The sequence below is a fragment of the Haliotis asinina genome, chromosome 3 (assembly GCF_037392515.1).
Source record: "Haliotis asinina isolate JCU_RB_2024 chromosome 3, JCU_Hal_asi_v2, whole genome shotgun sequence".
NCBI lineage: Eukaryota > Metazoa > Mollusca > Gastropoda > Lepetellida > Haliotidae > Haliotis > Haliotis asinina.
This window is the reverse complement of record NC_090282.1, coordinates 19,220,198-19,243,416: the sequence shown is the minus strand read 5'-3', so window position 1 is coordinate 19,243,416 and position 23,219 is coordinate 19,220,198. Positions and strand designations below refer to the sequence as shown.

The 23,219-nt window shown below is 38.8% G+C and overlaps 1 protein-coding gene across 1 annotated transcript in view; it reads left to right on the top strand.

The window, feature by feature from the left end:
• Positions 1-23,219, top strand: part of LOC137277614 (uncharacterized) — a 70,899-nt gene that overhangs the window by 21,335 nt on the left and 26,345 nt on the right. The window contains exons 5-20 of the mRNA XM_067809425.1: positions 5,868-5,963; positions 6,711-6,807; positions 9,072-9,259; positions 9,756-9,872; positions 10,283-10,456; positions 11,489-11,611; positions 12,015-12,209; positions 12,822-13,007; positions 18,876-18,982; positions 19,594-19,757; positions 20,184-20,413; positions 20,782-20,946; positions 21,082-21,228; positions 21,718-21,864; positions 22,433-22,621; positions 23,035-23,181. Coding sequence (XP_067665526.1) covers positions 5,868-5,963; positions 6,711-6,807; positions 9,072-9,259; positions 9,756-9,872; positions 10,283-10,456; positions 11,489-11,611; positions 12,015-12,209; positions 12,822-13,007; positions 18,876-18,982; positions 19,594-19,757; positions 20,184-20,413; positions 20,782-20,946; positions 21,082-21,228; positions 21,718-21,864; positions 22,433-22,621; positions 23,035-23,181 — 2,472 coding nt within the window. The remainder of the gene's footprint in view (positions 1-5,867; positions 5,964-6,710; positions 6,808-9,071; positions 9,260-9,755; positions 9,873-10,282; positions 10,457-11,488; positions 11,612-12,014; positions 12,210-12,821; positions 13,008-18,875; positions 18,983-19,593; positions 19,758-20,183; positions 20,414-20,781; positions 20,947-21,081; positions 21,229-21,717; positions 21,865-22,432; positions 22,622-23,034; positions 23,182-23,219) is intronic.

The window sequence follows — 23,219 nt, the reverse complement described above, 5'->3', positions numbered from 1 at the left end:
CAACGGAAAGGGAGTAAACTGAAGATAAATTCAGTATCTAGCACTGATGCCACAAACATAAAAGATTCTGAAAGCTCAGCCAAAATACAGGCTGCCATGGCAGTTGCATCTGAGGTCCTGAGCCCTCTCACTCCAGGAGAAATTGGGAGCACACACAGGATTGCAACAGTTCAAGTTGTTCAATCTGATGACAGAGTTCCTGTAGTTCAAAATTCTAAGATGTCAAGAACAATGCAATCCACAGATGAATGTTCCAGTAGCAAATGTCTTGATGATCCTGCTTTAACAGAGATGATCAAGTCACTACCTTTAACAAATACCTTGAAGAGGAGATCATCTGTTGGCTATATCCCTACTGTTCATTATCCAAATAGATGTCCAAGAAGGATAGAATCTGAAAATTACACCTCATTTGATCATTCCCTTAGAGAGACTATTGAAAAAAAACAGCCACTTCAGGAAAACCATACAGGTGTTCGTGATAATGAAATCTCAAAAAGGACCAAAGTATCTTCTGAGGCTGAAAAGTTGAAAAAAGTAAAACTCCTTGATGTCAAGATTGATAGTACAGAAAAGACATCAGATGACCCAAATCCTGAGACATTGTTTGAAGGTGAGAAGCAGGATGTCAAGTCAGGAGCTTATACCAGTGGTAAAGTCGTGAATAACATTTTTAGTGATAAAGATTTGGGTGCTCATATTGGTGCACAGTCTAATAAGAACCTGCCTTCCCGTAGACATGTAATAATTCCACCAACAGGCGCTGCAATTGGTTTACGGCCCAGTTTGGGGGAATACAAAAGTCCAGAAATGATTCTTCGTGAGAAGCAGCGTAAAGTGACAGAGAAAATGTTGTTTGAAAATGAGGGAACCTCAGTGAAACCAGCTGTGATAATTTCATGCTGGAAGAAAGGTGACAAGGTGATATCACCTCTTGCAAAAGGTGGAAATTCAGAAAGTCATGCTTGCAGTTCATGTAGGTTCCAACATAGTGCTAGCCCTGGTACCATTAGCCATAGCAGTAGATCAGATATGTCAGGTGTTGATGAAGAACAATCTGGCTCTTTGGGTGCTAAACTCCAAATGTTAGAATCTCTAGTGTCTCATTACAGTGGAGAAAAGTACGATACTCCCATGGCATGCCTTCAGAGACGTGTGGACAGGATGAGGAGCACTTCACAGGGAAGTTACAGACAAGAAGAAAAAGGATTTAAACATGACGATACTTCAAAATATGTGGCTGATGAATCTGCAACATCTGATGCTAATATCATTTTGGATGAAAAAACGGATGGCATGACTCAAAAGCATATTGAAAAGGATTTTGAAATTTCAGGACAAATATCTAACAACAGAGATGAATTTAAGGGTAATTCTGAAGGTGAAATAAGACAAAGTGACACGTCATTGCCAAAGAAATACAATTCAATAAAATACCCAATAGATAAAGATGAAAAAATGTCAAAAAAGACTGATAGTGATGCTGGCATACCAGAGTACACAACCCCTTCCAAATTATTACAGAAATACCAAGAGATGGAAGGGGTTCAGGCAAATAGTCCAGGACATGGTACTTTTGAATACTCAACTCCATCAACACCGTTAGAGACAAGGCAATCGGATCCTTCCATCCAGCCTACAGACAAGGAAAGTCTTCCAGAATACACAACCCCTTCCAAATTATTACAAAAGTATCAAGAAAGGGAAGGGGTTCAGGCAAATAGTCCTGGATATGGTGCTTTTGAATACTCAACTCCATCAACACTGTTAGAGACAAGGCAATCGGATCCTTTCACCCAGCCTACAGACAAGGAACGTCTTCCAGAGTACACAACCCCTTCCAAATTATTACAAAAGTATCAAGAGAGGGAATTGGTTCAGGCAAATAGTCCTGGATATGGTGCTTTTGAATACTCAACTCCATCAACACTGTTAGAGACAAGGCAGTCGGATTGTTCCATCCAGCCTACAGACAAGGAAAGTCTTCCAGAGTATACCACCCCTTCCAAATTATTACAAAAGTATCAAGAAAGGGAAGGGGTTCAGGCAAATAGTCCTGGATATGGTGCTTTTGAATACTCAACTCCATCAACACTGTTAGAGACAAGGCAGTCGGATTCTTCCATCCAGCCTACAGACAAGGAAAGTCTTCCAGAGTATACCACCCCTTCCAAATTATTACAAAAGTATCAAGAAAGGGAAGGGGTTCAGGCAAATAGTCCTGGATATGGTGCTTTTGAATACTCAACTCCATCAACACTGTTACAGAGAAAGCAATCTGAACTTTCACATCAGCATATACACAACAAAGAAAGTCTTCCGGACAATATAACTCCTTCAGAGTCAATGAGAAGGCATCCTGATACAACTAATAGGCAGAAGACAGATCCTGGTTATTTCTTCTTCAACTATTTAACACCATCACAGATGATTGAGCAGAGGCAGAATCAACATCAGCTTCCTAATGGCAATACAAATCTCATGGAAAATACAACAGTGCCTGAGTCTCCTAGGAACCAGCAAGTATCTGATGGAGGGAGTGAAAGGAGTCCTGGATATGGAGTGTTTGATTATACTACACCATCACAGTTGATGTGGGCGAGAGAGAATACATCATCAGGCAGTGGACTTCAGAACCAACATGTCAGTTGCCGAGGGTCAAATTCTGATGTTTCTCTGGCAAGACCCTCACAGCTTAGGATGCAAACTCAAACGTATCCCCAAAATTGCCGGGAGCATAGTGACTCAAGCCTCTTGCAGACAGCTGGTAACAAAACTGGAACCAAGCAGGATTTGGATGCTGCTCTGAGTGATATTACAACATATTTCAGAGGATTATCAGACATGCTGATAAAAACATTCCCATCTCCAGAATCTTACAGTGAACCAGAATTCATGAAACAATACCCAGATTTTTCTGGAAACAGATTTTTTCCTCAAAGCACAGACAGCAATTCAGACTCTGGACAAAGACAACCAATGCCAAGTCAACCCCTCTCTGTCACTAGCTCTACATCGTCAAATAAATTCTTCAGACCATCCACAGGCATATCGACAGACTCTGGGTTTGGACATTCCAGCAGAGATTCAGGATCTTCTCTGAACTATCCAGATTCTGTCTATACTCCGAGAGACTCATCTTTAAAGGTGACATCTAATCTCAGTTTTGAAGCTTACTCTGATGACGAACTACCTGTAGAAGAAAAGAGGACAGTCCTGAAAGATCTGCATTCCGCTTTGTCAGCAAATGAAATATTCTGGGAACTATTCAATGTCAACCCGAGCCTTTCCCTGCATGTGCTGGGTGCTGAGTTTGACACAGCTGTGCAGGCTCTGAACCAACTATACAAAAGCTATTGCTCTGGACATCCATCTTCTCCTCCTATCCCTGCACACCCTTTTGTCCCAAGTAGACCAATCTCAGCCTCTGCTCTATCTACTGCATCTGTCAGCCCTGCTGCACCCTATTCCTTCCAAACGACACCAGACATGCACACAAGTCAGGTAGGCTTATTCAGATATCAAGTCAGTTTTGTTGAAGATATATAATTGAAAATTGTTGTTTTGTGGCGTAATGGTTTTGTATGTCTCTTTGCGTGAGATGATATTCTCATAGAAATCAGTGGAGCCCACCCTCTTACATCAAAATTATCTCAATACATCCATGTCTGCCACTGACAAAGTGATTGTGCATGTAAAGAGAGAATCATTACAAACTTGGCTATGAAATGTGAACACTCATTGTTCAGATCACTTGCTGTTTCCCCTTCTCACAGGAAGTGAGATTTGATTGATTGACAATAGCACTGAACAGCATAGTCCCAGCATACATTCATATGTGAATACGGACAGTTATGCAAGTGCTCAAGGTTAGCAAGGCAACTTTTAATCCAAATCCCTAGATGTTGACATGATGTCTGAAGGCTGCATGTGTTAAACAAAGATTGTATGTGTGCATTGTGAAGCAAGCCTTAGTATTGTAACTAACTGATGTGGTGTCATAAAGAAGTCAAGTCACTGATGTGTATGTAGTATGGAAACCTGCACTCATTTCCAGGAAAACTTTGATGTGAAGGAGGTAAGATGCTTTGTCAGTTTGCAGTGCAGCTGTTGTTTTTCTCCATTTCCTTGCCTGTCCTGACAAAAAGCAATGTTAACACAGATTTCGCAAGGCATGTGTTTTGACAGACTCACCATAAATATTTATGTTCATTCAATCTGCTCTGAAAAAGTCTTAAAGTTTAATAAAAGCCTGTGAATATGACAGCTAATATCAATGATTCAATCCATATTGAGAATCTCGCAAAAATGTCTAGTGACATTAATTATATCAACGTGAGTTGATAAAGTTAATAATATCAAAGGCTTAGGAGATATACTTTATATCAAAAGATATGAGGGTGAGATTCTACTTATCATCAAAACTCACTCTTCTTTAGTTTTCAATGAAAAGTGTACATCTTGGAACACAATACTGCCCATATCCTTCCAGTGCAGCACTGTCATAGCATTGTGACATCCTCTTGTTTTATACATCATAGCAGTTTGAGTGACGTAATTGATGACCTCAGAGCATTGTACAAAATCTACTGTCAAAATGATATCAACTAGGAGATGTCGTTTGATCTCACACAAACAAAATCTCCACTTTGGGATGATAATGTTTAATAAATATACAGCAGCTACCTTTTCATCAAGTGCTGACCTCATGAATGAAAGGATTACTGTAACTTGATTCTTGAAACACTGGTGTGTGATCTTGAATATTTTAATTGTGTATTTAGATTTACAGATTTAACAATACAAACAATAAAATAAAGTGTGAATATCTTTTTTAATCCGATTGATATCACCTTTGTATGCTTTTAATATAGTATGTTTTCTACCATGTCAATATGAAAAATTGTTAGCATTTGTACTTGTTCACTTACTGATTCGTGTTCTTTGTTAACCTTCTATTGAAATATTCTTATTCCATGAATTAATCTTTATTCAGAGTTTTATGGTAACATGAACAAAAGCCAAGAAATAAATGGGACTGTTTTCAGATTCTGTAACTTTGCCTGGTGTCAATGCCAGCACTAAATAGATAAAGTTGGTGCAACCTGACATCTTTAACTGTATGTGCAGTTGCAGATATAAAACATTTTGAAAGAGACTTCAAAATGGAGATTTGAGTTTTTCCTATTTTTCCAACATTTTATGTTTTACAATCATATTACTCAAATCACAAAGGTGGGGACAGTGTCCAAGCCACAAGCAGTGACAAATAGTGTTGATACTTGTGCTACAGGTTGTCCAAAAAGTGAGTGAGTGAGTTAGAATTTAACGTCACATCGGCAATATTGCAGCAATAACGTGACTGTCCAAAAAAATGGTATGCATGTGCGTACACATTTCATAAAAGTCATTGTTGCTCACCTTCTGTGGTCTTCAATCGTCTTAGTATTTCTTTCAGCATCCATATAATCCCTTAGAGTTACAAGAATACATCTCTCCCCCAAAGTACATATTTTAATGTTACATGGTGATCATTATGATCATAATCATTTGCATAAATATGTCCGTTTAAATGTGTCAAGATATTTTGTTTATTGGTCCGGTCCTACATGCTGATATAACATTACCATGGTGTACAGCACTTGAGGAGTTAATGCTGTATGGATTGTTGAAATGTATATCTAGTCAGGACAGTTTTACATGATACTTGTTTTTTCTTCCTGTAATACAATCTATCACCACCCATTCTTTGAGAGGAATTCCAAATATGCAACTACAGTGAAATATGAAATGATGAAACTGTTGAATGCTGTTGTCTTCCTTCAACCATGCTACAGGTTATTTTCTCAAATAATATGTTGTTGCAGCCTAGACCAGGTGACATTCAGCACAAGATGTCTTCTTCCACGTCTTTCAGCCCGCGTACAGCTGCATTAGATGTGCGCAGTTTCATGGTGGAGAAGGTCAGTCACATGACAGTTTAGTCAGTCACATGGCATCTTAGTCAGTCATATTACATGGTCATTGACAGTGCTGTCATGTTGAGTAACTTTGATCACTTATTGATATATGACAAGGTATCAGCTGCCAGCGTTCCAATAGCACATAGTCAGACATCAAGGGTTGGTATCACATGACTAGATTTTGTGTTTACCTGGGTCAGAACAGCTAATTAACATTTCAAATTTTCACATTTATGCAACTTTGCCACCAAGCCATGTTTTAATTGCTCATAACAGTATGGCACCTATTTTCTCAACTCAAGTACTTTTATCCGGCTTTCAAACTAATTGATGACAGATAGGGATTCTAAAAGAATTCCAACACAGATGCACTTTGCAGGTACTTTGATCACAAATGTGTCTTTTTTTTGTAAAATTAAGAAGCTTTCATTCTTCAATTTTGTCTGTTCAACTGTGTGTTCATGTAATAATGCCTCCTTCTTTTTATCCTTTCATCTCTGAATTACAAGTGACTTCTACAAATGTAATTTATAGTAGTTGTAACCTCACTTACTTTATTTGCATTCTTTGTTTTTTCTAATATTTCCTGTAGACTTGCTTCAAACTTACTAAGTTCTTAAAGCCAAGTACAGTCCCTTTGACAGTCTTCATTAGAGCTTTCGTACTGCCAGCTTGTTTATTTTTGTACAACATCAAGTTGTTGAAGTGAGGCTACATGTGAGAAGGAAGCCCTATTGTGTTCAACAGGAAAAGATGGAGAGCCAGATGCGGAAGCTGCAGGTGGAGAACTCAACCCTAGTGACAGAGAACAAGCTGATGAAGGAAAAGTTCAACAGGGCCTCAGGTACTTTGGATCTCTGACTGTGTGATTCAAATATAACTAGTGAATTAGATTTGTCTCTCTATTTGTCTTGATGATCTGAGAGAGTTAGTGAGTTTGGTTTTATGCCGCACTCATCAATATTCCAGCTACAATAAATAAATAAATAATCGAGTCTGGACCAGACAATCCGGTGATAACAGCATGAGCATCTACCTGCGCAATTGGAAACTGATGACATGTATCAACCAAGTCAGCAAGCCTGACTACCCGATCCCATTAGATGCCTCTTACAACAAGCATAGTCATCTTTTATGGCAAGCATGGGTTGTTAAAGGAATATTCTACTCCCGACCTTCATGGGTCCTTGATGGCCTGAACCACCATATGACAACAATCACATCTAATTCATGTAGAAACAAATGATTAAGTATTTAAACATATTTCTTATATTTCCTTGTTACAACGTGTCGTGAACATGATTAAAACAAACCTGGTGACACACTGATTGTAATAGTTGTATTGACCATGATTTTGTTAGATCTTGGATGTTGATGTTAAAAGATGCCTTTGCCATCTCAGTAAACTGGCCACTGATCTCACATTAGCTACCCCATGAAGATTTAGGGACCGAATTCTTTGCAAGAATTGGTCCTCAGCAACTCATGCTTGTTGTAATAGGCGACAGACAGGATTGGGTGGTCCAGCTCGCTGACTTGGTTAACGCATGTCATCATATTCCTAGCACGTTAGATGGTCATGATGTCAATCACAGAATTATTTGTTCCAGACTTAATAATTCACAGACTGCTTTCATACAGCTGAAATATTGCTTAACAACAAGCCATTAAACATCATCATTGTTAGGGATACTTACTGATATGTTTTTGAGTTGACTGTCATATTCTGCCATGCCTCTTGAGATATACCATTTTGATTTTGAAATACGTCAGGTAAATTTAAGATGTCTTTTTGACCATTTCTGAAACCAAAGCGTTTCTGACTTCAGTAATATAGAGATAAACATTAGTTTTTTTTCTGCGATGTTAATGATATAATTTAATGACTTGAAACACGGAAATGTCTTTGTAATTTTCTTGCTGTATTCTCATCAATCCAAAAACCTATCTAAGTTCATATTATAAACAAGATAACAATGTTCATTTGTCTCTATTATTACATAGCTTGTACACAGTGACATTTAGCTGAAAAATAATTGGTCATGTGTTTATTCAGCTATGCTGCCAGCAAGACTTGCTGAGCCAATGATCTCAGTAATGGTATAGGCTCTATTTACAACTGCTGCTGGAAGTGTCCTCATTATAACACAACTTCATTATAAACTTGTCTATCGTATTTTTTTGATGGTGTAATTGTTATTATTATCATAATTGCCAACAAGTGTCAAAAATTCCATTGCCATCGTAGAATTTCATGGTAGACTAGGGATACCAATCAGCACTATAATGAGGTGAAGAGGGTGTATGCCTGGATGGGTATTCTTGGCATGTAATTCATACAGTATTACTTATGGTGCGGTTTAATCATTGGTGTATTCCTCCTATAGTGCTATGACCATTGTGTCATATCAGTTAGGTATTTATCAAACTACATGTTGGAAGTGAGGTAGAAGATTCATGTAGGATATTTTTGACTGAGTCACAGAACCAGGAGTGCTCGGTACACGATTTCTGATATTACACCCAAGTGAGTATATAGATCTGTGGGGAATCCTTCTTTATCATACCTTTGAGTACCAGGTCGTAATAATGATGTGTGTATATAAACATTTGAATGGATATTGAATGTTTTGAGAGGTTTGTGCTTTGCATGAGAAGCATCGGTCTCTTCTGGCGGTAATAGGATTTTGAGAATCTTGTTAGAAAGAGTAATATAATTATAATCCTGAACATGTTTCATTCATCAACATTATTATGTCATGTAGAAAACCCTATTAGTTCACCTTATAGTTTTAGAGACTGTTTAAGGAATTAATATACAAAATAAGTGAAACACACACATACAGGCATGCCATGTACAAAGTCAATGCACAGTGCATACAAGAATTTGGTGAGGACAGGTGAAAATCCAATTATGGTAGTCCTCAATGGCAAGTAACGTTTGGGGACTGTAATTTGCATCAGTTTTCTTTCAATTTTGCTTCAAATTTGAACTAGTAGGACTAGCCACAAACTTTTTAGGACAAGTGAAATAAGATTTACCCAATACCTGTGGACTAATCTTTCAAGAAATGATTTTCTAATGCTGTACTTTTGAATATTTTTCAGCAAAAGTTGCTGATCTGGAACAAAAGCTTACCGCTGTCCACAATGAGAAGGACATCCTCCAAACCAGCATGACTACAGAGATATCTACCTTGTATGACAAGACAAGATCCGAAACACAGCGAGACATGGACCAGCTTCAGGCCAGGATAGTCTCCCTTACACACCATAATGAAACTCTACATGCAGAGGTAACAACTGTCAGTGGTCACTGTAATCTCAGCCAATCTTATATATCTTGTCTTTGGATTAATTTTGTCAGATATGTTGTGGTTTGTCATCAAATCAACAAACATTCATTTATCAATGATACATGATGTACAAATTAACTGACAAATGTCAGAATGCCAATGAGTTTCCTCTCATGTTATTTTTGTCCTGTATATGTGACTACAAAATGTGATAACTAACCATGCTGACTTGAGAGCAACAGATGTTTGCATGTTGAAAATAGGATCTCAATGTACCATCTGTGTCAACTGCTGTCAAACAATCTTAATCTGCATTATTGCTACACTATCACCAAACAAAAAGTAAAGTACTACAAATATGGTTTGTATGCTTAATAGCACACCAGACGAATTCATGCTAACTAAATCATTTAAACTGGCATGATACATTCCCCAAAGGTGGAAGGAATCAGAATCATGGATCCTGACTTCAGATGGTGTTGTGGGTGTCTTGTAGGTGTTGAGTCTAGAGAAGCAGCTTGAATCCTCCCAGAGAGAGACTGATGCTATCAGGGCCAATGCAGAGAAATCCCGGGCCATTGAAGCTTATAAGCAAGAGGCTAATTCCCTCAAGGTAAGCAAGCTGACTGCAAGTCAGTTGACATACACTGAGTGTGTCATTTGTGTCGTGAAGTGATAAAAAAATACCTGTCAGAATTTGTAGCATGAAACATTTTGGGGCACATTGATATTTTGTGGACAGAGATGTAGTTTTGTGAATGATATCGCAGCGAACACACACATTTTAGCTAGTCACAACATTTTTAGTGTATTTGAGATTTCATAGATTTGCACACAAGATGGAATTTAGCCATGACATAGCATCTGCCTGAGTTAGCCTGTCACAATATGGAAGCCTATCAATGTTGAAATGGACTTTCACAAGATAGAAACTCAACTGATTTAAAGAATCTAGTATTAGATGTTGCATGTGCCTGAACGTGGTGTAAGATATGTGAGTATGTGCGAATGTTGTTTCCCCAGACTGAGCTGGATCATGTGAAGATGCTGCTTCAGCAGAGTGAAAGTCAGGTGAAGGCTGAGATTGACCGGGCCCAGAACGCTCAGCTCCAGGTTGTGAAACTCACGGAGATCAGGAACCTCCTCCAGAAGCAGATAGACTCTGGCGGAATGGGATCATCTGTTGCTGAGAAACAGGTAGGTGACAGTACATCGGTTATGTTACTGTAAGAACAAAGCAAGCATTAAGCTGATCTGTTTGCCAGTTGGAATTGTTGTTGTTTTCTTCCTTGTCTTTTATTGTCATTAAAATGCTTTTGGTATTCAGTTGTTTGCAAGATATGAAGCTATAGAGCTTTCCTGTCTCTATTCTCTGCTTTGTCTATACTATCTGTGTCGCATTCACATCACATCACATTCACATCAACATCACATCTCAAATTGTGTCTTTCTATTGCCCGTATTTTCAGTACATGTAAATGTAGCCACTGCCGATGTACATCCTTCCCATCACTGACCTTATCTCACACTGTGATGAATGTTCTGCCTGTGTCAGTTTCTATTTCTTCCCTCTGTATGTTGTGCATGTCATGACTTTGTGAATAAACTCTTGGTGACTTGCTGATCAATCTCATGTTGACTCTTTATTTCCTAATCTTGTTTTCACTTTCCCAGTCCCATGCCCTGAATATTTGACATTAAAACTCCTCCCACCTTGCACACTGAACACTTACCCACTACTATTTCATCTGTGATCATTCACCATCTCACTATTCTTCTTAGTTATCTGCTTCATTGTACACCCTGTCTCTTGTTGCAACACACCCTGCTTTTTTTCAGTTCAATATGCATCAATATGATCTGCCCTGCTACGATATGATCCATTTCCCTGCTTCAATATGATTCATTTCTCTGCTTCAATATGATCACTTCCTGACTTCAATATGATCTCGCCTGCTTCAGTATGATCCACTTCCCTGCTTCTATATGATCTACCCTGTTTCTAAATGATCCACTAACCTACTTCAGTATGATTCCCAACCCTCCTTCAGACTGAAGCTCTATTCTGTTCTAGTTCTTCAGTACCATGCTTCTTCCTCCTTCATTTCATGATCCACAACTCTCCTTCAATATAAAGCTCCATTCCTTAATGGTTCTTCAGTACCATTCTTCTTCTTCCTTCATTATATGAACCATTACCATGCTGGCGATAACCAAACCACCTCTTAGGTACAAGCATTAGAGCAGCGACTCCGAGTAACCGAAGACCGACTGCACCAGGAGAGAGCTGATCGGGCCAACAGCCTCTCCACAGTGGAAGAGAAACTCTTATCTGAGAATGCTCGTTTACAGGTATGTGCACTGATATCATTTTATGAAAGATCATATTTTCAGGCTGACACTAAAATGAAGCTTTCCATGAATATGTTCTCCAAGATTAGGGGCTTTGTGTGGTCTGTGTTAAACGTTTCTTCCGGGTGCCATTGTTCAAAGTGATCTTAGCACTAAGGTGACCTTTACTCCTGTATCTTAACGTTGACTTATGGTTGTCTTAGGGCTGTTTTTACTTTGCACATCAGCACCCTGGTAATTACTTGATATGGGAGTGCTTTTCTCAAATTAGAATCCACCATGGAATAGTCCAAAAATGTTCATATTTTACTCATACTGGGAATGTGAAGTAAAATTGGACTAATGTCCTGCATACACAAGTGGGAATTCATTTCTACAAAACACATGCCTTTGACTTCTTCAGTCATCAGAGAAAGAGCTGACACGGCAGCTCCAGCGAGAGAAAGATAAGTCACGGAACTTGGACCAGAGGTGCCGCGAACTGAAGGTTGAGAACGAGAACCTTCGCCTCTCAGTTCCCCTCGACGACAAATACCTCATCAATGACAACAGCAACATTCCATGCAACAAACAATCCTCACAGAAACTGGAGAATAAGGTGAAGTGGCTTCTGTATGTTGAAATATTAGTTGATCATAATTCCAGTGACAGTTATATCACGTAAGTGACCTACATAACTGTGATGGATACTAACTGCACTGTATCATTGTTATCACTGTTTTTTTGCATGTCTGTGTAGAGCAAGGGTGTCTTTGATTCATCAATTCAAAGCACAGAGTTATGTCCCTTACCAGGAACTACTGATCATTGATTTGAATCCAAGGTTTTTGAGTTGATTGTGATCTTTGGTGTGTCAGCGCCATATGTGTTCTAATGTGTTCAGCAAAGTTCAGCTGTACAAGCTCTAGCTCTCCTCCGTCCGAAACTTGACATGCTTCGATAAATTATTTAAAGTGGCATAACATCCAGCAAACGTTATCTAATTTTGGAAATAATTTTGTATCTAAAATCGGCTTTCAAGTAAATCTTTAGAAAATAAAAGAAAACTAAAGCAACTTACCATTCTAACATACTGTATCCTTTTTGAAACTTGCTTCATGGCATAATTTGTGTCACATTTTATTTTGTTCGCATGCACCACTGTTTGTTTTGTACACCACTGTATGTTTCACCTCTGTGTTTCCACTGTCTTTCAATGCACTCACCCTAGGTCTCTGACATCAAGTTCATCCTGTCTGAGATGGAAAAGCAGGCTGGACTGACTGCAGATCAGGAGAAGGAGATCATCTGTCATCTGTGGAACACTTGCCACTCTGCAAGACGGCAGCTGCAGCAGTGGGAGCTACATCTAGTGGACCTGGAACTGTGTGGGGAAGATGTGGAGCAAGGGCTGCAGGTGGAAGCTAACCTGGACTTTCAGACTAGTAGCAGGGCCACAACTAATTGAGTACATGTCTTTCAGAGGGTTTTGTTAACAAGATAGTTTGAAGACTTTGTTTTGTTTGGGTTTTTTTGGCACGGGCGGGTGGTGTCTGAGGACTCAGTAGTCAATTAGTTGTCCAAGCCTAGCATGAAATCTGTAGTTGCCTCTGTAGTCTTCTTTGTGTGATTGTTGCCTAACTCTATAATAGTGCTGCATTCAGTGGATAAGCATCGTGCCTCTACTGACCTATTGCATGCTGACTTCAAGATATATTAGCTATTGTGTCCCGAATATGGTGAGTGACTGGGCAACCTTCATGTGACATCACAGCCATTGTGATTTTGGATGATGCCCTCTGTGACAGGAAATTCTCAGGATCTGATTTCTTTGATCCTCTGACTTCTTCAGTCTTCATTGAATTTCAGGGAGATGAGCGTATCTGATGATATTGTAAAGTTTTTTGCCCAGCATACAGAACTAAGATCTTGGGATTATGTGAAGTACTTTTCAAGATTTCTTGCTGTTACTTTCCCATTTCATCTCAGAGTCCCGTATGTACAAATCATAGATAGCATTATGCCAATTGTTACTCCTATACTTTAACACAGGCCTATGATAGCTGAAGGATCACTGTGTGCATGCTGATCCAGTGTAATCCCTGTTTCGTACTCCCTTCTGTGTCTGTGAGCAAGATTAAAGGTTCTTTAGGGATCGAAATTAACGCTTTGAGGTAGCAAATTTGCTATTCTAAATCCTGTTTTGCTACCTGAAAAACAGTGGACATTCATCCTTTCCTGATGTGTAAGGGCGATGAAACATCGTCGGCTAATACAAGTAAAGGAATTACGTTTGGATAACTTGATAAATACCAGTATGCAGTGGTACTTAACACACTGTGAAGTTATTATAAGATGTATTTTACGCAATAGGAAAAAATGCTTCTATCAGGTAAGGGACTTTGTTGCCTATGTTTAGCAAGTACTTGCTGCTTCATAACAAAGTTAATTTCGAAGCCTGTCCTTTATAAACTTATGCCAAGAGGACAGGCTGCACACTGCATGTACCCCTTGTGATACTGCTACAGCTAGACACATACAAGCATAACAACCTGGATATGGTACTGGTATCTCCTTGTAGTTATTGACTCTCTAATTAGTGCCCAAACACAAACTCTCAGACCTGGCATTAAGTAGGAGCTAGTGCTTATAAGAGACCAAGCACTTAAAGAACGACTGAACTCAATTTTTTTGTACTCTTTTTATCACTGCATATGAAAGACTTCTGGTTGATCCTAAACGGAACACCCTTCTTTTTTAAAAAAAACTTGTGGTTAATTAATACCAAGCGCTTAAAAGTTGCTAAAAAGAAATCTCCTTCTCTCTCGCTCGCAAACGAAACCAGAAACAGGTTATGTAACTCTGTCGCCAGAGCCCTGCAATGACGTCATAGAACGAACGATTTTCAGTTAGTTGTATAGAAAATGTGTAGGAAGCTCGTCATTTTGCTGATTTCTCAACATCACCAAAGACATGCCAAATTGTTGTGTTGCCGTCAATTGCTCCTTGGGGTCGGGTGATGGTGTCACTATGCACAGATTTCCACCGGACCCCGTAGATTGTGCTTAAATTGGTTGTTTGTGTATGCAAGCGTTGTGGAAGCCTGTGGTATATACTAAATCAGATGGTTTGCCCCATACCACGCTTCCAGGATAGAAAATGGATTTCAAGTTTCATAGAGTTTATAAAATCAAGACTGCTTACTACACATTGCTGACCAAAAGGATTTTGCATGAATATAACGCTTTCATCCTCGGAAGCAAGGTTGTGGTTGAAGTGACAATATTATTGTAAGTAATAATATATGGACCCCTTCCTCGCTTCCAAGAGTGAAAGTGTTATGTTGTAAGTAATGTCATGTAAAATCCTAATGTCCATCAATAAAATACATATTTTACAACCAGTGAAAAGTAACTTTGATAATGTAAGTTGGTGAAAACAAATTTAAATTGCATTTATTCTCAGACAAGGCGCCGCCATTTTTGAAAATCGTGAAGTCACGGACTAAAGTCCGTTAGAATCAATGAGATTATGGTTTGTTTTCATCAAGTTAAAAATTCAAAACTACGTTTTACCAGTAGTTAAATATGTATTTGAATCATGGCCAAAAGGATTTTGCATGACACAACTTGTAACATAATGACTTCTTCCACGGAATTGAGGTGGGGGTCGAAATGATTTTAATATTGCAAGTAATATTACGTTGACCTCCACCTCGCTTCCAAGAGTGAAATTGTTATGTTATAAGCAATGTCATGTAAAATCCTAAAATGCATATTTTACGACCAGAAGAAAGCAATTTTGCTTTTGTAAGTCGGTGAAAACAAACTTATATAGCATTCATCCTCAGACAGGGCGCCGCCATTTTTGAAATTCGTGAAGTCACGGACTAAAGTCCATTTGAATTAATGAGATTATGGTTTGTTTTCATCAAGTTAGAAAATCAAAACTACTTTCTACTAGTGGTTAAATATGTATTTGAATCATGGCCAAAAGGCGTTTGCATGACACAACCTGTTACATAAGCGAGATCGGGGGTCAAAGTGACAAAACTGTGTGATAAATTTCTACTCTTGCTAATTTTACTTCGTTTGTACCGTTCACTCACCAGTATGTAGACACTTGTCAAAATACCTCCTCATAGTTGGTCTCATAGTCCTAATTACATTATAATCATATTTGTCAGCATTTTGAAACTTAATAAAAAGCAGCAATCTGCGAATGTATAACAGGAATGTAATATTTAGACATTTTATAGTTTGCCTATATGAATCATCATTCGCACGCATGCCCTAGTGTATGTTGTCTGTATCCTGTATCGAAAACAATGATTGTGTTGAAAGCAATAAAAACAGAATGCAAATATTAAAATTAAAACAAATTAAAGTTATAGGTGCATCTTACCATCTCTGTTACCTTGTTTGAGGAATGTATCCATCAATATCCAAAAAAAACGAGTGATCTATAATTCATCTGCAGATTTCCCAAGTGATGTATCGTTTAACAGCCTAATATACGAAAACGTGATGTATCGTTTCAGGTTTTTCACATTGCTGTATAGTGTCATTGGTCACCCAAGACAGCACACCTGACAACTAATTGCATAATGTGCATCATTCTTTTAAAAATGTAATTTAGTTAGCCAATAGTGAGCAATCAATCAATGTATTGGCGGTTATTCCTTTGAAAGAAGGATGTTGTTTTTACATAGACACAGACACGACAGAGTGTATTCAGTATAGATTAGTAAATGTGTATACATAAACACTACCTTTTGACAAATCCCCATTTAAATCTGCATAAAAGTAATTAATCAGCATGTTATCGGTTAATCCTTTGACCGATCCAGATACAAGAAATGTCCAAAGGGGACCTTTAAGTGATAATCTAAGTGGTGTTACCACTAATTATACCTGTTATAAATTCATTAACTGAGCATCAAGTGAATGATGACAAATAATGTGTAGGTTTATACCACCTAACACAGATTACAACCTAGCAACACCAAGTGATTTTGACAGATTTGTCTATGAAAACAAGGTTTGTAGCTCGGAAACTAGGCAAAGCAGGAGACAAAACTAAATGATAGTAGATTGTGAGAACATATAGCTTTCATTTTTCACAACAACTGTCGCTATTTCAGGTTTGTACAAACCTGTAAACGAAATAGTTTAACCCCTGAAATGTAGATGAATTCTGCATAGATTCTCATATCTATACCTACTATTACGTCACAGAGATGCGCCGCTCTGATTGGTTGAAATTTCGTTTGCGGCTGAGAATTCAGCATTGTTGTCAAAAAGGTCAATTTAAGGTAATTAAAAATCGAAATGAGCAGTTTTAATGATGGGGTTTCATTTATAACAATGTCAATGAGTCATTTATGCATTTGCACCCCCTAGAGTATATGTTTCAGTGGAAATAAATATAGATTCCCCATTGGCATTTTATTTGAAAACTCTATTGTAAACATGTGGCTCACTCAGCAGTCAGCGTTTATTGGAGATCAGGCCCCAATTTCTCAAAAGAAACTGAAGTTTTTACTCAAATCTGAAACTGAGTTTCACAATTTGAAAGAGCTGAACTTTTAACTCAAATGCATTTTTGACATAAAAACCCAAAACAAATTAAGTAATCTGTTCACAAAACTCATATTGTTTCCTACATTTTGAGGTTTGTGCTGATTTCAGTTCATTCTGAGAAATGCATTTTCTGAAATTTGAGTAAAATCTCAGACATAAATAAAAACTCAGACTTAAGTTTGTTTTGAGAAATTGGGGCCTGACTAGTTCTTCTCATAACGTTCATAGCCCTACAAACTTCTCAAACCCATTTTTAACTCAAAGGCTACAATTGTAGTTGTTACAGAACCGGCACGTCTTAGAGGAAATATGGTATATATCAAACATGTTTCAACTGTTGAATTTTTCTTGCTTCAACATTGTGAGTGCATGTGATGTAGTAGTGATCGTCATCTGCATCTGTTACCTGTTCCAGTTCCTATCTGCCTGTCAGTGACTTTGTGAACCATGGTCTTGAGAATGGTGTACAGTATATACACCCAGTGTTTAACATGTGAATCTTGTGCCAAATTAGCTATTTATTATCTACAAGGATGAAAATATTGGGGTTCATATTTTTCATACAATGTCCAAGGGCCTAATATCACTTTGTCATGGTGGCATGACGCTATGAACAATGCTTTGATGTTACGTTTCTCCTGTGTCATTGCATTCTACATGTAGTGACATTGGGTAGCCAGTCTATGTTTGAAAGTAGATTTGGGTCTATTTTCAGCAGTTTGAAGACTTTGGTAATAAATAGAATATTATATTTGTTCACATATCATACTATGTTTGGGACACTTGTGCCTAAATATCAGTTTACACCTCATTCTCACTTGGAAAATACCAGCGTTTAGGCATTCGTGTTTTAAACGTAGTATGACAAGGGCATTCAAATAAGATTTCTTCATATGTGTACTGCTTGCCTGTTCTAGTGATTATTGAACAACAGGATACTTGAACTATGTTACTTATTTTCATAAGTAATGTACAGCTTATACAATATGTGATATTTATAGCTCATATCTGCAATTATGTTTTGAAATTTATGTGATGTTGCTCTGTTACTGTACTAACACTTTATAGAGTTTGTTGGCTTTACCCATTTTTTATGTGCTTTGTTGTTTCAAGTATCATGCATTCTTCTCAGTATATTCAAATAGTTGCATGTTGGTAGTTAAGTCATCGAAGAGGGACTAATTATATCAACACATCTTGTCATATTATTTCAATGTTAAGGACGTTGACTGGCCTGCATTCAGTATTTTGTAATACATATCAAAATTAAATAATTTAAGTCACTGCACACATGAAAAGAAAGATTGGTCATCTGCACACCTTTTTAAACTAGACACAAATCTTCACATGTTTTACCACAAAAGGGGGATATTAGGAAACTGCAAACATTATTGTGTTTCTTTTTAAATGTGAATTACCTTCATTTTTTATATATATGCTTTTGATAATGTGACTTTAATCTTGTTAGTTTGTCCATCCTCGTCTGTTACTAAATAGCGATCATTGTAAGATTGATGTACACTTTCATTATAGATCAGTTAATGTTGCACAGTGAATGCAAACACCATATCAGCTGACATCCTTAAACATTTGTGAAACATGAGCTTTTACATATTTTAAAAAAAAAACTTGAAAGGGGGGAAAGTTTGTGGTCTTCAATTGTGTGCTCTAGCACTAATGCCAGGTATGCTTTTCATCCTCAGAACTTACGAGAGATGAAGGGGGAATACGAGAACAAGCTGCATCAGGTAGAGGAGAAGATTGAGGATGTCCGCTCTGAGAAGATGGCCTTCGAAAACACGTACAAGGAGTAAGTGCTGAAGTGTTCCTGAACATTTCCTGAAATTCCTGAGAGTTAGATATCAGAAATTTAATTAAACAATATATCAGTTAAACAGCAGCTATGAAATATATTCCAATGACACAGTGCCAATGTGGATAATGTATGATGAAAGCATAAAGTGATCTCTGTGATGCATAATTTGCCTGTCCAAAGTTCCTCACAGTGATATTACATTGGGAAAGCTGTCTGTACTATTCTGTTGACTGTTTTGAGGTGGCCTACAACACTGTGTTTAACTTTAAGTTATCTGACTGCTATGTTTACAAATAAATGTTGAGTGCTGTGATGCAAAATACTTTTCCCTTAACTTGTTTTTCAATGTTTCAACTATCATGTAATTAGTTTAGTGAGAATGTATTTGAGATGATGGGTGTCAGTATTTGTCATCTTGAACCAGTATGATTAAAAATAGATTCATCTGGGAAATAGCAAGTCACTTCATCTGGGGTTGGTGAGAAATTTGAATATTCTTATAATGTGATGAAGACATTGGCATGGTAACAAATGTGTGACCTGCTGGGACAGAGCTTGAAGCTGTCCACACAAAGGGAGGTAACTCTGATGTTGCTGTGTTACAGGCAGCTGTCGGTATTGGTGAAGGAGAAGCATGAGGCATGTGCTCGGCTCAAGACACTGGAGGACATGATGGAAGCCATGAAGAAAGAAAATGACATGCTACGATTCAGCCTTGCCTCATCAGTTCCTGACTCTAATGCTGAGAAACTTGTGGCAGAAAATGAAGGTGAGGTTTGAATGAAATCACATCCTCAATCAGAATAATATTGCATGAAGCACATATGTTACAAAACTGTGGAGAGTCTTTGATTCAGTAGGTCATGGTATTAGTCATTGTTGCCATCTGTGAGTTTCTATGTCTTCAGTACAATCATATCCTGAAACACTGACATACGTGTGACATACTTATCCTTTGAGGGAGGGTTTTGTTTGAAACATGCATCTCTTCACCGAGCAACAAAACTAGTAACCAACAGAAGAGACTGTGATGTGAATGCTAGAAAACAGGGAGTTTTGGTAGTATGATCTTCTTGGACTGAATTGTGAGAAGTCTGGGGTAAAATTGCAGTTAGCTACACAATATACTCGTAGGCATTCTTTGATGTCATATACACTGATTATGGTTATAGTAATTTGGTTATGAACATTTCAGCTCGTGTGGAGTCCCTAACTCTGGAGATCCAGAACCTTACAGGGCAGACGTCACAGCTGCAAAGGAACAGCCAGCAGATGCAGACAGAGATTGAGACATTAAGGTCACAGCTGCAGTCACGTGACCAGGAGCTGCAAGAGACAAGGTCACAGCTGGACATTGCCCAAAGCCACCACACTGACGACTCAGACAACAGGAGACAACACAAGATTGACCAACTCACAGCTAAGGTGAACATCTTTATTCAAGTCAATAGATTTCTGCAGTAGAAGCTGATAATAGCTAACAATTTGTATGAACAAGATTACACTCATGTAGGGTCTCCTTACACAAGGAATCAATGAAAATGTATGCTTTGTCAGATCAGTGGATGAGAGCAACACATTTCTTGACAAGAAAAGCCAAATAACCCCTAAAGTATCAAATTCACCGTTTTGACACTGTTTTTAAGGGTCAAGTGAGAGGGTTATCTTATCTATGAGATCGACTTTTGTATGGTAATATACAGTAATAAGGGCTTTGAGTCTTCTCCAACCTGGTTAGCTCCTTCAAATGCCAATATCTACAACTGTAAAGCTTACGGATAAATGAATTGCAGGTTGGCAGTTTGCAAGATGAAGTCAAGTCACTTAGTGACCGCTTGGGCAGTATTAAAGCAGAAAACACTCACCTGGAGAAACAGCTGGAGGATGCCAACCGGCAACTGGCCCTCACCAAGTCCAGATCCAGGGAATTGATGTCAGCGGGGACCACTGAAGCCAAGGTGAGTCACCATCTGTAACACACTACCCATCAGGGTGGGGATTATGATATCATGCTGATACATCAGTTAAATGTAGGTCGTTCCTAAAAGTACTGCAGTTGAAAGTATCAGTATTGTACCTGCTGTATTTTGCAGGTAAGAGTCTTGGAGGCTGAGACGGCTCAGAAGGAGAAGGAGTTGCTGAAGATGACAGCTCAGTTCCATGAGTCTGATATGGCACTGCAACAGACAAAGCAGGACCTAGGCTTCCATCAACAGCACATTGCAGATCTGGAGGGTCAGGTATGTTGTAGAACACACTCACTTCATGAACCCAGTGATTGACAGTTCCAGCAACCAAATGAAATTGATGCTGTTGTTTTGTATGTCACCGTCATTGTCCTAGGCTATTTCTTTACACCAAGAAACATGTCTGTATATTTTGACCCTATGAGACCGTGGTAAAATAGAAACAGCGTAAGTTTGACTAGTTTGGTATGGGAAGCTCATTGATCAAACACTGCTGTGCGAGACACTTTAGAAGAAAATGACACCCTCATGAAGTATGATGCTGTACCCAAGACTTCAAGGGTGAGATACCTTAAGAGACCCTTTAGTGCAGAGACACATTTCTGTATGAGATATAGCTCTGCATAGGCATTCTTGTCTGAGATGCTGTATGAGACTACACTGTATAAGATAGTACAGTAGAGGCACTGTACGAGGTATGGATGCTGTATGAGACAGTGTCAGAGATGAGACACTGTAGTGAAGGGTCAGTGTGCTGTGTAGGTGGAGAGCCTGGAGCAGCAGGTGGTGCAGCGAGGACAGATGCTGGAGACGGTGTGTGGGAAGGAGCAGGAGCAGCTGCAGCAGTTCCAGCTGGTGAAGGACTCACTTGATGCCACCACCAACTCCCTGAAACACACCAGGACAGAGGTACGAACTGATACTGGAACCAGTTGGACTTAATAACTTCTTGTATTGAGGAAAACATGTTGTACTGATGATTTCTGAATTCTGATATAAACAGACAAGAAACACATGTCCATTGTATTATGCATGTATTGCATCCAGCTTGATGACTGCTTTGTAAGAAGAAGAGCATATCTTTCTCATTTCCAGGATGTCCGCATATAGTTTTCCTGCTAATTTGGTTAATTTGTATTGTGTTAAATAGCTTAAGTCGAAAGCTTTGAACTTATTACAAATTTATACAAGATAAAAATTAGAGCAACGTAAGACAATATCAGTTCCTGCATCCAAAGGCACCATGTTAATTGAAGACACTGTTGAAAATCAGAAGTCAAAGCCATCATATTTATTTCTGTCATAGGATTTTATTTACTAAGATCACACTTGAAACTGCTGAAAAGAATGCTACGTGAACAGTTGTGAGGTAATTTTGTTTTAGCCTCCACATGATGTATGTTCAAGCACATTAGCATGCACCTTGTTTAAAGACATATGTTTGAGAGTGGAATGAGTGATACATCTTTGCCCACAGTTCAACGTCATCCAGCTGGAGCTGAGCAAGGAGAGGAGTCACCGGGAGGCTGTGGAGAAAGAGCTGCATCAGGCACGGCAGCCCCGGGACCCCGATGCCGATGTTGTTGCACCAGGAGCAGGGTCTGCAATGGAGGTCCGATTACAGGAGCTGGAGAATGAGCTGGACAGAGTTCGTGGACAGCTGGTGGTATGGAGCTTTCCTGTCTCTTGTCTCATGATATACTGTCACAGTCACATTTACTTTGAAATACAGAGAAGGACACGTATAGGCACATAGCTTCCTTTATTTGAGTTGTTTTCATCGTAGCGATTAGCTCCCCTGGCCTCAGAAAGCACTCAGTCTCTTAGCGTCCACACTCCAAAATAGCATGGCAGGATTTGTGGCAGCCAAACTGGTCAGAATATAGCAGTGACTTTGCTTGAATCAAGTGCCATTGGGACATTTAGAGGATTACATGATTGCATCTATAACAGACAAGGCAAAACCAAGGCCATGTTCATGTTGAATAACCAAGCAAACTGGTCGGTATTGTGACATAATGACATGATAATTGCTACCATAACTGAGAATCGTGAGATGCTGATCATCTGTTCCTGCAGGATGCAGCCTCAGTCCTGCAGTGTAAGGAGGAGGAGCTGTCAGGGGAGAGGACAGAGACAACCCGTACAAGGGAGGACCTGGAGAGGGAGAGGACCACCTCCTGCCAGTTGTCAGCAGAGAAACTGCAGCTACAACAGCAGCTAAAGGTCTCTGTCACTTTGTCCTGTGCGTTCCTATATCAGCT